At 49.6% G+C, this 14,891-nt stretch overlaps 1 protein-coding gene across 2 annotated transcripts in view; it reads right to left on the reverse strand.

The window, feature by feature from the left end:
• The window catches only part of AIFM3 (apoptosis-inducing factor, mitochondrion-associated, 3), a 40,443-nt gene extending 28,706 nt beyond the window's left edge, over window positions 1-11,737 (reverse strand). For both annotated transcript variants that reach the window (XM_010006444.1, XM_010006436.1), the window contains exons 1-2: window positions 11,707-11,737; window positions 3,473-3,686 (exon numbers count right to left, since the gene is read on the reverse strand). In XM_010006444.1, coding sequence (XP_010004746.1) covers window positions 3,473-3,686; window positions 11,707-11,737 — 245 coding nt within the window. The remainder of the gene's footprint in view (window positions 1-3,472; window positions 3,687-11,706) is intronic.
• Between the last annotated feature and the right edge of the window lie 3,154 nt (window positions 11,738-14,891).

The following is a 14,891-nucleotide window of genomic DNA, read 5'->3' on the forward strand; positions in this document are numbered from 1 at the left end:
CAGGAATCCTTTATGCACAGAGCTTTGCAATTTCTAGGCTCTCTGGCTCACACCTCCAGCTGGAGTTACCCGTTCCTTGGTCACCAAGGTGGGCTGAGGTTCTAGCCACCCCTGTACTGGCCAAAAGCACTGCTTTGCTGACCATGCACCGTGTCCACAAAGGCATGAAGAGCTACTGAGCATCCCCACCTGCTGCTTGAGGTGGCACCATTAGCGCTGGAAAGCTGCATTTTAGCTATCCGGGCTGGACTGTGGGTGGAGCTACAGCCCCTCGGGCTGTGCCCAGCGCTGCACCCTCTGCAGGGTCCCTGCAGGGCAGCCCCCCCAGGTGGCCTCGAGCAGCTGCCAACCCTGGGTCTTCCGGGATGGGGACCCTCCTCCTGGCTGGCTGTGTTCCCAGCTCTTCTTAGCTGTGTCCCCAGCTCTGCTCACCTGTATCCCCAGCACTGATGGCTGCAGGACACACTGTTTGCAATGCAGCTGCAACATGTGATTTTATTTGCAAGAGCTTCCAAGTCCTGCAAATCATGCACAGCACTGGGCTGCATTTGGGAAGTCGCACTGTCCACTGAAAAATGAGTCTTGCAACCACCCATCACTTCCAGGAGGCTGCTCTTGCTCCTCCTGCAGAGTCTACCACTTGGAATTTTGGAGGCTCCAGCACTGAAACTCCTCCAGCTGTCCAGGTCTTTGCCAAGGGGGTCTCTCCCCCCTCCCAGCCACCAGGGCAGCACAGCCTGCCCAAGCATCCCTGAGTGAGACTGATGTTTCTTCTCACTGAGTAGATGGTTACCCTCTGCAATCTCCATTAGATCTTCATCCCATCCTGTCCTGTCTTCACCTTTTTTCCTCTCACTACTCAGGTGTTCCCTCTCCAACCAACAGTCCTGACACACCCTGTGTGACCTGTGGACTTCTGCCCAGTGCCTTTGTCAGCAGCTGCTTCTCCTCCTGCCCGGCAGAACCTTCCCACCAACATGAAGGAAGCTGAAAAGGAGAGGGAGCTGGGCACAAAGAGAAGAGCTGCTGTTCCCTGGAAACTTTGAATCACAGGATCAGTTTGGTTGGAAAGGACGTTTAACATCATCAAGTCCAACTGCTAACCCAGCACTGCCGAGACCACCACTAAACCATGTCCATCAGCACCACATCTACATAGCTTTTAAATCCCTCCAAGGATAACTCCACCACTGCCCTGGGCAGCCTGTGCCAGGGCCTGGCAACCCTTTCTGTCCGGCCAGAAAGCCTGTCCTGGCATAATCTGATGTTTATCTGGAAATCCTGGTTGTTCCCGTTGCACCAAGTGGACCCTCTATCCAGCAAGCCTGGCATGTCACATCTGGTGTCCTGAATACAGCCCTGGGGACACAGCAAACTCCATGTGCTCAAGAAAGCCACTGGCCATATGTGATCTCTGCATGCTGTCCACTCACAATGGGTCCCAGGGTCTCAGAAGGATAGGACTCACTTTGCAAGCTCATTCCTCTTCAGGTGCCATCCCAACTCTGTCCCATCACTGGAACCCAGAGACAACAGAGACACTTGTCCTGCTGTCTGTGTCACAGCCACAAGGATGAGACCAGGGTTCAGTCCATCAGCTCCTCTGTAACACTTGCAGAACCACTTTGGACAAGTCTTTGTGCAGGTGCCTGCTCCACCTGCATCAGCTGTCCCACCAGAGTAACAGCCAGCATTCTGCTTCCATGCCACCTTGGGTGAAAATAGCAGCAGAGCTTGTCATGCCTTCAGGAGCCATTTTGTTCAAGTAAATTGGCAGGCTCAATTCTGGGAGACACAGCTCTGCTGCCTGCCCATGTGGGACACTTGGCACTTGGAGGTGCTTCTGTCAGCACGAGGGGAACAGAACAGTGCAAGTCTTACTGCATTCCTCAGCTGAGCAGGACACAAACTCTACAGTTAAATGAAAACCATAACTCTATGGGAAGATAAGATAAGTAAAAGAGTTCACAACCTACACGAGGAACTGTGTGATCTGAGAGTCAAAAACAAGACCTGGTGTCTCCATGGTGGGACACAGCCACCTGCCAGGCTCCCACTCCACCACAAGCAGGAGGATGCTGTACACTGCACTGCTCTCACTGAGCTATTTGCTCAGTCGGGAGTTTGTCCTGTTGCCCACTCTACTCCTCACCTGGCAAGTCCCAGCTGAAGCTGACCTCTGGCCTGTGAAGGACCTTTGCTCAGGAGCTGAGGGAGCATAGGGGGTTGTTTTCTGCAGGTCAGTGACCTCCCCCAGTCAGCCTTGCTGGAAGGCTGGGTGCAGAGTTTATCCTCTGCTTTGGTCTGACCCATTGTTTACAGGAGCCATGGAACATCCTGGCAGCTCCTCTCCTTTGAGCTAGACTAGGCCTGGGAGAAAAAAATGCTATTCTGAATTCAAAATGCCCAACAATGGCAAGTCATCCGTGGTGATGGAATGCACCCAGGGCTGAAGTGTGAGCCCAGTTTCCTGACCAATGCCTGTTTCTAGCCCTGGCTTTGGCTGAGGAGCAATCTGCTCCAGGCAGGTATGTTCTCATGGACTGCAGCCAGCTCCCTCCTCACCTCCACACCACCCCCAGAGCTCTTTGAACCTTCTTATCCAGTATAAATTATTTGCTGTGAGGCTGGTGAGACCCTGGAAAAGGTTTCCCAGAGAAGCTGTGGCTGCCCCATCCCTGGCAGTGTTGAAGGGCAGGTTGGATGGGGCTTGAAGCAGCCTGGGCTGGTGGGAGGTGTCCCTGCCCATGCAGGGGGTTGGGACTGGATGATCTTTAAGGTCCCTTCCAACTCAAACCATTCCATGACTCTATGATTCTATGATTATTCTAGAATATTCTCACAAGCAATAGTTCAGTGTAAAGCAAAGAGCTGCCAGACTCCTGCTGTGTCCCATACACCTGACATCCCACCCTCACTGGATAAAAGCTGTTTTAATCTGTGTTTTCTTTCCCACAGGACAGAGTCTGCTGAGATGTTGGCCATCAGCAGAAAAGGCACAACCACCTCAGAAAAGAAACACCCCCCTGTAAAGCACCAACGAGGACAGGCACTTTTTAGACTTCAGAAAACTCTTAAATCAGGGTAGAGAAACTGTACAGAGCTGAAGTCTGGTGCCAATAGCAAAAAAAAAATATGGAAAATTGCATCCTTAGTGAAAGAGATTAGCTTGGCTAAAAGGGCCTGGCACCACAGAGTGATGGAGCAAGCTGAGCAGAGCCTGCTGAGAAATTCTGCTACAGAACATCACATCTTTCTAAGATGGGTCCCAGGGTAGACTGTGCAGGGAACAGGAGATCTTCTGGTAAACAATACTTGTCACTTGTCTGTGATGTCATTTATTTAAGAAAATAAAAAGATAATTTGACCAAGTTAATTTATCAACTCCAGAAACTCTAAAGAACAACAGAGGGGTTCAGTTTGGATTATAAGGTCTCTTCAAATTTTACCTGCAACACTTCTAGGCACTTACTGTCCATTCTCCAGGTCCTTCACGTGGCACACAGATGCTTCCACCAAATCCTTTGGATGGTGGTAGGGGTTGCTGGCAATGGGATGCTCCTCGAGATGATAATGCCGGGCAGTCCCATTGACTTTGTAGATCAAGGGGCTGGCTTTACCATTGGGTGACATCTCCTCCTTGCTTCTTTCCTTCTCAGGTATCACAACTTCAATTTTAACTTCAACTGCAGGAGCAAACAGAAATCTGCATTAAAATGAAGATGGAAGACACTGACAGACATCAGAACAGACATTTTTTGCTAGCTTGCCTAGGAAGACAGAACATTTAATCTCAAACTCAGCTCCATGACTCAAGCCCATTGTCCCTCTGCTTGTTCTCCATGGAGCACCTAGGCATGCCTACAGTACATATTGCTACAAAGCCACAGTTCCTGTCCTGGTTAATGGAAAACAGCCTCAGGCAGCTAAATGCGAGGTGTGACAAGGCCTCTAGAGCTCAGACAGACTTCCAAAAAAGCCTTTAATTGTTTGTATGTAGCATTAACTGAAGGAGAAGGCCATCGCTGCAGGGTGCATAAAGCTGCTTCATCAGGTGAAGAGCAATTAAGAAGGAACTAGAAATAACCAAAATAATTTCTGCAGGAGGTTTTCAGTGTAGATTGAATCTTCCGCATTGGGAAAAGCACCTATCTCTGATGTAGGTGCACATCATGGAACAGGTTTGACAGTAAAAGCGTCCCTGGCCCAGGGACCCAGGGACAGACAGGAGCTGCTTGTGCCAGTGCATCACCTGCCCCCCCCCACCCAGAGGGGACACAGGAGCCAGCAGGTGCCCTGGGTCCCACCACCACCCTGGTGCTGTCACAGTCAATGATGGAGCCAGGCAGCCCCTGGTGCAGCACAGCCCCCCCTGTGTGTCCATCTCATCCTTCCCCCCCACATCGTGCTGCCCCCCACCAAGATCTGCTGCTGGTCCTTCCCCCTGGGCAGGGATGGAGGGGGACCCAAGGACTCTCCACTGCCACCCACGGGAAGACGTGCAGGTGGTCCTCCCCCAGTTTCATCCTGCACCCTCCCACTGCCACCTGCCCAGGGGGAGCACGCAGGGCACTGGCTCATCAAGAGGAAGCTGCTGATGAGCATCACCATCATCATCATATCATCAAGTGAAAAACACCAACTCCTAGGGACTTGATGAACCGAAAGTCATTAATATTTATAATAAACCCCAGGGAGTCCTATAGCAAGCCAGGGGGGAGGTGCCAGGGACTGAAGTGTCTCAAGCAAACAGGAGGTTGCTGAGCTTTCCCCAGCTCATAAAGGTCATAAAAGGAAGAGCTATGCAGAAGATAAAAATTAAAGCTCACAACCTGAATAGGTGAAGGACAGGGAAAGGGAGGGGAACAATGTGGCCCAAGGAGCTGGACAAGCCTGCAGCAGGAGACAGGAACTGGCTCTTCCCAGCTTCACCTCCTGCCTCATGTTCCGGCAACTCAATGTTCTTGTAGTGAGCAGCCCAGGACTGACCAAAGAGCTTGAGGCAGGCAGTTGCTTCAGGAATCCTGCCTATTTCTGCTTTTGTGCCAGCTCAGCTGGGCAGGGGATGGGGCACCTTTCACCAATGTGCCAAATCCTGGCACTCAACTGGTGATGTTCCACATCACCAGGGCTCTCACAGATCCAGGGCAGCAATTTTCTGCATATCCACGCTGAACCAACAGAAAATGGGACCTTTTGTTGAGTTGCAGCTGCCAGCTGCAGGGCTTACTGCAAACTGACATCACAGTATCACAGTGTCACTCTGGTTGGAAAAGACCTTCAAGATCATCGAGTCCAACCACTACCCTAACTCTGCCATGTCCACCACTAAACCTTGTCCCCTGGTACCACATCAGTCTTTGTAGATATCACCAGGGATGGTGGCTCAACCACCTCCCCAGACAAAATAGGCCCAGCACCATGCATTAAAAAAATAAATATGTTGCTATGAGGAAATTTATTCCTGGAGCTCTACAGGAGCAGCCCAGGTCCCTGCAGGTACCCAGCAAAGAGGCTGTTTTCCATAGGTACCATTTCCTTGGCATTTGGAAAAGCAGATGCAGATTTCCCAGGACAGAGTTGGAAAATATAACAGACATCCATTCATGCCAGTCCCTGCAAAATACTTTTGAAATACATTGAATCCATATAGGTTAGGGGTGGACCTGCCAGAAAGCAGTTCTGAGGAGAAGGATCTGTGAGTTCTGGTAGATTTAATTATCCATAAGCCAGCAGCATGCCCCAAGAAGGCTAATGGAATCCTGGGCTGCATAAGGAAGAGTGTGGCCAGTAGGTAGAGGGAGGTCATTCTCCCCCTCTACTCTGCCCTGGTGAGGCCACAGCTAGAGAACTGGGACCAGTTCTGGGCTCCCCAGTTCAAGAGAGACTGGAAAATGCTGGAGGGAGTCCAGAGGAGAGTGACAAAGATGACTGGGGGATTGGAGAATCTCCCTTATGAGGAAAGGCTGGGAGAGCTGGGACTGTTCAGCTTGGAGATGAAAAGGCTGAGGGGAGACGTTATCAATGTATACAAGTATCTAAAGGATGAGCGCAAGGAGGATGGAGACAGGCTCTCAGTAGTTCCCAGTGTCAGAATGAGGGGCAATGGGCAGAAGCTGGAACATTGGAAGTGCCATTTAAATATGAGGAAAAACTTCTTCACAGAGAGGGTAACAAAGCCCTGGGACAGGCTGCCCTGGTAGGTTGTGGGGTCTCCACCTCTGGAGTTATTAAAGACCTGCCTGGATGCAGCCCTGAGTAACATGATCCAGGAGATCCTGCATTAGGGAGGAGTTGGACTAGATAATCTCTAGAGATCCCTTCCAACACCTGCCATTCAGTGATTGTGTGAAAGAAAGAAGAGGATCATTTAATATGATTTCACAGTTGACCAGAAATTTATCTGGAATAAATGTGGCTGCACATCCCTCAGCAGAGCCTGAAGCCAGGCAGCAAAGCTGCCAAGTGAGGCATCAAGTGAGACTGGGCTGGCACTGCCAAACTTGCATGGTGACATTGGTGCCAGTGAATTCACAGAATCATGGAATGTTTTTTGTTGGAAGGGACCTTAAAGATCATCTAGATCCAACCCGCCTGCATGGGCAGGGGCACCTCCCACTAGACCAGATTGCTCCAAGCCCCATCCAACCTGCCCTTGAATGCTTCCATGGAGGAGATATCCACAGCTTCTCTAAGCAACCTGTTCCATTGTCTCACCACACTCATAATGAAGCATTTCCTCCTAATGTCTAATCTAAATTTTCTCTCTTCCTTACTGCAGGATCAAAATGTCCTTATGCTGGAGGCTCCAGAACTGGACACAGAACTCCAGGTGAGGGTCCCACGAGAGCCAAGTAAAGGGGCAGAATCCCCTCCTTGACCTGCTGGCCACAATTCTTTTGATGCAGCCCAGGACACTGATGGCTTTCCGGGGTGCAAGCACACATTGCCTGCCCAAATTCACCCTGCAGGGAACAAACCCCCCCCTCTCACTCTGCCCCATAGCTTTATTTTCCAAGTTGTGTTTGGGTCAGGTAAGCTTGATGTCTATCTTATGGGACAACAAGCTCCCTGAGAATTTGCTGGTCTACAGGCAAACAAACCTGCAAGGATACAGATGGACGTTCAGCTTCAAGATCTTCACTTCTTCCTTGGTCAGAAAAAACATACGCAAAAAGCAGCAGGGCTCTGGCATGAGTACATGACAGCATTCCCAGCTGTCCCTGCTTGGCCCTCACCAACACTGCTGAACAAACGTCCAGAGAAAAAGAAAAACAGGAATCATGTCTCCCCCCCTCCAATTTCAAAGCCCACACTTCACCACTAGCTCTGTGGGGGCAGATGCCACTCACCTCTCCTCCACCCTTTATCCCCATTCTCCTCCTCCTCATTTCCCCTGGCCCTTTGTGGGGTGTCCATCTGGCCAGAGACCTGAATTCCTGGGAATGATCCCTCCAGGAATCTGGGTCTGATTCAGCAAACGTGTTCCAATTACAATCAGAGAAAATGACATTTAAATGAAATGTTTATAAAAAACAAGTTTAATTCTGAAATCCGATTGTCATGGTGTGGCTGGTCCAGCACACTCCACCCCCTTCACAGTCATTTTCTGTAACTGCTACAAGAGCTTCCTGACCTTAAAGCAAATTTTTTGGGGAAGTTTTAGGTATGCACCTACAAATCTGTTTGGTTGTCGGCTCCTCAGGGACCAGCACAGCCCAGCCATTGCTGGTGGCAACAAGGGTGACAGCAGTATCTTCCAGAGTAGAGCAACTGCTGCTCTCACAGAATGTCTATGTACACATTTAGAGACAGAGAAACAGACAGAGACAAAGATAGAGAGATGATAGCCATGATAGCGATGTCTGCCTGCCCTGTGCCACCAGCATCACTTATATAATGTATGTGTATGTATGTACTTGTGTGTCATGTACATTTTTATCTGTATTTTTTTAATCTCTCTGCCTATATATACTCACATATATATTAAAGACCAGGAGGCCAAAGCTGGAAATATAAGAAAATACAAAAAAGCAGATGAAACAGTTGAGCATTAGCAGGTGTTCATACCACAGATCCAAGTACACCCCAGCACTGTCAGTGTACTATTCCAGCTTGTAGTATTCAAATACCCTGAGTCAGTTCATCAAAATCATAGAATTGCTTAAAATACAGACTCTTGTCAAGACCATAAATTTGGACTCTTTTTGTGTTTGTTTGTTTTCTTTCAAGTTTTCAGCCCATAGGTTGAAGCACCACTGGGATCCCCAGGCACACTCCCAGGAACAATCTCCCAAGCCCTTTTATCACAGTTGCTCTGGGTTTTTTTTTCACACTGTGGCCACAATGCTCTAGTGCTTTGCGTCATGTCATGACCACCTGGCAGTCAGTCATTAATATCCCATTACACCTCCCGTAAATCTGTTCCTTCTTCATCACTTATCACAGCCTTGTGGGGCAAGGCAAAGCCTCTGCCTTCTTTTAGGCAGGTACCTGGGACAGGAGGCTGGAAACACTGGTGTTGACCCCCGGGCAGGGTGTTGGCAGGTGTAGGGCTGATGGACTGCCATGCAGGACCATGGTCATTATTTTTAAAAAAATAAAAAAAATAAAAAAATTAAAAATAGGGCAATTAAATTACCCAGTACTTCTTCACCACAGGAGTAGGCTCCGAGTGCAGCTCAGTGTCCCTTTAGAGGCCAAATCTAAACTATGGCTATCAGGCCATTTAAAATGTCACACATAAATGGTAAAACCAAGGAAAATACTAAGTTACTACAGCGGTTCTAGGAAAGAGAGAACTGGCATGAGCCAGGAGCTCATATGAACCTGGAGGGTCTGGTTAAGAGGCATCCCCTGGGCTTGGCCCTGCTGCCTCTCCACTGTAAACCTTGACCACAACTACTTTAGGTGCTCTCAGAGACTCCAAACCCCTTCCAACAAGAATGACCAAGCTAATGACAAAGCTGTCTCATCTAACGTGCCTCGCTCTACCCTCCCTTTCCAGCTGCCCTGTTCAGCAAATGCCACACTCCCAAAAACCAGGTAGTGGGACTCACCCACCAAGCCTAGGGGCACCCTCAGGGCTCAGAGGACACAAAGCCCACGTCACCCTCTCCAGCAGCATGCAGCATCCCTGCAAAGGGGACATATTCCCTGCCCAGAGCCAGAAACATCCTCTGTGTGAGGGCAAAGCTCAACCACAGACAGGCTGGGGCTGCTGCCCTGCCCCACCATCAAGTACCGAGCTCAGCAGGCAGTGCAAAGAAAAATAATCCCAGCTTTAGAGGCTTTGCAAGGGGCTCAGTGCAGACAGGGCTGCTGCAGCTCACATCCAGCAGCTGCTTTGTCCCTTTCCCCATCGCCCTGCACCAGCCGCTGTCCTGGAGCGGGAGCACAACTGGAGAAAAAAATAATGCAGATATTGAGAACTGGGCCTTCAGAAAAGCATCCAGGATTGCAGCACTAGAGATAACAGAAGATTACTTCCCCGCTTGGACATTAGCTCTTAATTAAACACCTATATAATGGGATGCGGTTGGGGCCTGCAGAAGCAAACAGGCTTGTGGGCTGGCCTCCAGTACAGCAAAGTTACATACTGCTGAAGGACCCCACTCCCCAAAGTTCTTACATCCATGGTCTGCTCATCAAGAGGTCCTCCTGGCACCCAGCAAGGTGTGTGCCATGTCAAGGTTATCTTGAGAAATGCTAAGGGTGTTCAGGGGATTGAGGGGCTCTCAGATATAAGAAGCTGGAGCAGATAAGGGCTTTGTACACATCACTCAGAAGTATCTAAATATATTCTGTTGAGTTCTGGCTGCATCTGAGCTATTCCCTTCATGTCAACACAGCACTGATGGAGAAAATAGCTCTGCATGATTTGCTTCTCATTTGTACGGGGGATAGGTGGATTTTTAGAAACAGGCATGTCCACTACTGAGCTCTGATAGTGCACAGTTCCCACAAGAAACAGGAACGACAAACGTCATAGAAAGGTTGTGAAACCTCTTTGCCAGAGTAGTCAGTACCTGCAAATGCCTCTGTTTCACTCAATGCATTTGCAGGTTTTATATCCAGCAGCATGAAGCCTGGCACCCAGAGCTCTGCTAACCAAGGGCTGGGGGAAGGCTTGTCAGATGCTTTTGAACTCTGCTGAGACCTGCAGGGGACAGGATGGCACTGTCAGGCATTTGGCCCTGCTATGCAAATACAGCCCTAGATGAAGAGCTGCAGTGCAGGAAATCCACCCTCACAGTGCTTTTATTCCATTATTAAACCCAGTTTTGCTGATAGTATACAAAATATAATGAACTGCCAGCAGAGTCTGTTACAACTTTAGTCAACAAAGGCATTTATTCCTGGATGCTTTTTCACTCCTTAAACATTTAACGGACAAATATAAACAGCCTGGGTTTTCATCAAGAAAAACTGACTGCACAGTGCCCAATGTCATATTACCTTGGCACTGCAAAAGCATCACAGGACAGGTCAAGGGCAGAAAAATCACCTTTATTTTCTCTCTCTCTGCAAAGCAAAAGCAGAGGACTTCACTCAGTGGATGCTCAGTGCCTTGCAGGCACAACATGTATTCCCTCTCTGACCTGAGGCAATGAAGACAAATTGCCAATAACAGGTCCCCAAAAGACATTTTTCCACCCACAAAAGCTACATGTGGATGCTGGATACTGACTGACCTGATGGATCAGTGCCAGTATCTGACTCCTCTTGTCCTTGGGCACAAGAATAAAATGTGGACAGGGTAGTCCTTCAGCCCCCTCTTAGGTGCCCAAACTGAGCTGCAGGACAGGACTTCTCCTTGAAAGCAGCTTCAATGATGCTGGCTCCACCAGCCCCCCCTGCACCAGCCTCAGCCCTGGGGACCAGTGCTGGGACAATGTGAGTGCTGCCAGCTATGACAAGCCCAGCCACCACACGGTGCCTGCTGATGGCCACGTTTCCTGCAGGGGCTCAGGACAAGGCTGAACATTGACACTTGCACTCCATGCCTCCCTCAAGCAGCTGGTTTGCCTATGCAGCCCCTTCCTCTCCCACATGCACCCGCCTTTGCCAGCCCCACAGCACAGAAAGCCCACCCAGTCAGACCACAGAACATTCCTTGTGGTCAGGTGCCTACAGCTACTTTCCCTGCTGAGGGAGCTTGCATGGACAAGCTTCACCAAGAAAATAAAATCCAGAGAACAGAGCAGCCCCAATAACTGGCCTGGGTGGTGGGACTGAGAAGGCACCACAAAGTTAAGCAGTAGGTGGTCCTTGTCCTTCCCTGGGTGTCCCCTTCCAGAGAAACAAAACTAAGCCATGGTAGCAGGGAAGGTCCTGGAGACCCCGTGTTGGTACTGGAGACCCCTTGTTGGTGTGGGGACAGTTGCACAAACCCCCTCAGGGGCAGGAGTGGGCAGCTCTGCAGGAGGCAGAGGCAGGGAGAGGGGTTGGGGTAGAGGAGACAGGACAGGGAAGAGCTGGTGTTTGGATGGGGGTGAGGGGCACAAGCTTGGCTCTCCTCCAGCCCCCCCACCCTGCTGCAGCCCCTTCATGGTTCCCTGCCAGGGAGTCAGAGTGCCAAGGAATTTTGGGGGATTAATGGGCCGGTAATCCTCCCTGCAGGAGCAAAGAATTAACATTCCTCCAGCCAGCATCCACCACTGACCTACTTCTCCCCATGAGGATGGTGGGATGGGGGCACGGCACCTGGTTTGGGCTTGGAGAAGCAGCCTCCCATGGCGCCGGGCAGGATAGGCAGCAGGGACAGGGACAGCGGGCAGGTCAGCAGGGCAACAGGCACATTCTGGCATGATCAACCTCCTGCGCACACCATCCTGTATCCAGGCATCATCCACCACCTGCACAGGGCAGAGAAGCTCAGTGAGAAGCGGTCCCGGGAAGGCAGGTGCCAGGCAGAACCAGTAGAACCAACACATGGAGCACATGTGGTGAGTCCCACAGAGCCCCACCTATCCTCATCAATGTTTACAAATATGTTCGGGGTGAGTGTCAGGGAGATGGAGTTAGGCTTTTCTCGGTGATGACCAGTGATAGGACAAGGGGTAATGGGTGTAAATTGGAGCATAGGAAGTTCAAGGTGAATATCCCAAAAAATTTTTTTACTGTGAGAGTGACAGAGCCCTGGGACAGGCTGCCCAGGGAGGTTGTGGAGTCTCCCTCACTGGAGACATTCAAAACCCACCTGGATGAGTTCCTGTGTGATGTACTGTAGGTGACCCTGCTCTGGCAGGGGGGTTGGACTAGATGATCTCTCGAGGTCCCTTCCAGCCCCTAAGATTCTATCCCCTGTGACCTGAGTGACAAGGCGAAAATGTGACACTGGGGTCACCATGCTGGGACCCACCAGTAAGTTCAGTTGCTAAGTTTATAAATTCAACCATTTTTCAAAAGTTAAAATTACAAAATAATCTGTATCACTTGCAGTCAGACTTCGATAATTTTCCAAAGCCCTGCCTTTGAGAATTGAATCTCTGAGCAGACAGGTCACAGCCCAAATGAAATTATTCAACCACTAATACATTTCAGTCAGATTTTTTTCTTCTGTTATTAAGTGATGGAAAAAAGAAATCGACTTCACTGCCCAGTCCTGCAAGTTCCCCCTTTCCAGTAACTCTCATTCCTGCAGAAATCCCATTTGCCTTGAAACAGGCCTTATTTGAGAAAGGGTTTTCAACATCAGGCCCATTTGTACCAAAACTTGATTTTTTATACTATTAAGACATGATATTTTATGTCTAAGTTGGACAGGCAAACAGTCCACTTCAAGTTGTGTTTATTTCATTAGTTTCAATGGAAATTGCCCTCCAATTTGGTACAGACTGAGAATTATGACAGAGCTTTTGGGTTACATTCCTTGACTGAAAACAGCAAAGATTTATACAACAGAACTGACAATAAATTAGAACATTTCATTAATTCTACCCATTCATACCTGTACTTATACTGATTTCCTATGGGTTTGCCATATATTTTTCACAAAGCCTTCTGACCTGAGCAAGTTCAAACCACTTCCAAAGGATATTTTCACACAGGCAAAGTAGTTTTTTCTGTAGTTCAGAGAGTGCTTCAAGGTCTTTCCAACGAGAACAAAATATAGAAGTGCCAGAAGACAGATGCTGAGCACTGCAATTTGTTCCCTTCACTTTAGCACCAACTTAAAAAATCTAGATGTATCCTTCCGAAACACATGCACTCCTGCCCACAGACAGTGAAACTCCCTTTCTGCTGTGCATGGCACGAGCTCCACCACATCCCAAGAGTGTTGCACCTTCAAAGCCTGAAGCACGTTGAATAACTAATCCAGGGCACAGAGGACACTTGCCACGTGGTGCCAAGCAGGCACATCTCACTTGATAACGGACACCACTTTGGGAAAGGCTATGAATGGGACAAGAAGCTCATGAGAAGCTCAGGAGCTCTCCTGCAGACTGCCCAGAGCCTTTAGTCCTATGCGGAGCCCCCCAACAAAGGGGGAACGTTCAACAGAGCAAGGAAGAGCCAAGAGTTCTTCTTGCAACAGCATTCAAGGAAAGCAGCATACCAACATTTCTCCAGGAGCAAATGCAAACATAATGATGTGCAAGAACATGCACAAATGCAGAGCAAGATCTGCGGACACTGGGGAAAAGTGCAGTGGGAAAATCCTGTGCAGGAAATGCTGTAGAGCCCCTTGCCAAAACTGCTGGAAGGGAAGATGGCTTCTATCAGAGGAACAGTCTCAAGGCATTGGTGTATCAGTGGTGCAGGACAAGAATTTAGTGTCAAACATAATAAAACACCACGACAAAGCTAGCCAAAAAGGAGGCGGGAGGGCAGTGCCATGGTGCTGAGGGATGAGCTGGAGGGGAGATCCAAGACATCCAGCATCGAGACAGAAGGGAAAGTAAATCTGTACCTAACTGAGGTCATACCAAACTGAGCCAAGCAAAGGAGAGCAAAGTGCAAGTTGAAGTGAAGACACCATCACCTACAAAGTCTGGGCGTTCTTCTGGAAGGCCATCATCTTGCTCTGAGGTCCTTAATGATTCCCACAGCTGACTCAGGAGCAAACCAGCCCCCTGCTCACCCTAGCTGCTGTTTGCTGGCAGGCTGGCAGTGCCTGGGCAGCATCACTGAAGCCCTTGAGATGGTGCAGATCTGGGGGATCCCAGCAGGGATCCCTAACCACCAGGCAGGAAGTGGGGTGCGTGGCAGAAGGGTGGCTTCCAAGTCTGCCTTGTCAGAGGATGCCTCCATCTTCTCCAAACCGCCCCCCCGGAAATGCTGATGCCAGTCCAGAGGCCCGTGGGACTGGTTTCCAGCTGGTCTGGCTGGTTTTACAAGGTACTCTGGGGGGATGTCAGGGATTCTGCCCCGAGTATCAACCATTTGTCTGAGATTCCTTTGCTTTGTTTGGAGCAAAGGAATGTGGAGCAAAGGAATTTGTTTTGGACCTGAAAGATCGAAATCTAAAGCCATCCCCTCAGGCTCACTTCACATCTCATAATTGCCCCACTGATAGTCCCCTGGGCCCTTCAGAGCACAGCCTGAGCCACCAACAGCCTCCCAGAGCAAAGCACAGTGCACATTTCTGGATGTCCTTCCTCTACCCCTGGAGTTGAACTGGCAAAAGCAAAATGGTTCTTGGTAGGATTCAGCTGACACTACTGGAGGAGAAGATTCAGTCCAGCAAGCACATAGAAATGTTTCAGAAAGTTATCTGGGACACAATTGTTTGCAGCAAGGCATCAGCCTACCCCGCCAGGTCAACTGTCCAGACACAATGGGATTGTGTCTCTGCTAGCAGCATACAGAGGTGCTGATCTGGAGCTGGATCCTGCAGGATCCATGGCCAAAATCTCCTCTTTGTTAGTAAAGGGAAAACAACTCCT

The sequence above is a fragment of the Chaetura pelagica genome, unplaced genomic scaffold, assembly GCF_000747805.2.
Source record: "Chaetura pelagica isolate M959 unplaced genomic scaffold, ChaPel_1.0 scaffold301, whole genome shotgun sequence".
In the NCBI taxonomy this organism is placed as follows: domain Eukaryota; kingdom Metazoa; phylum Chordata; class Aves; order Apodiformes; family Apodidae; genus Chaetura; species Chaetura pelagica.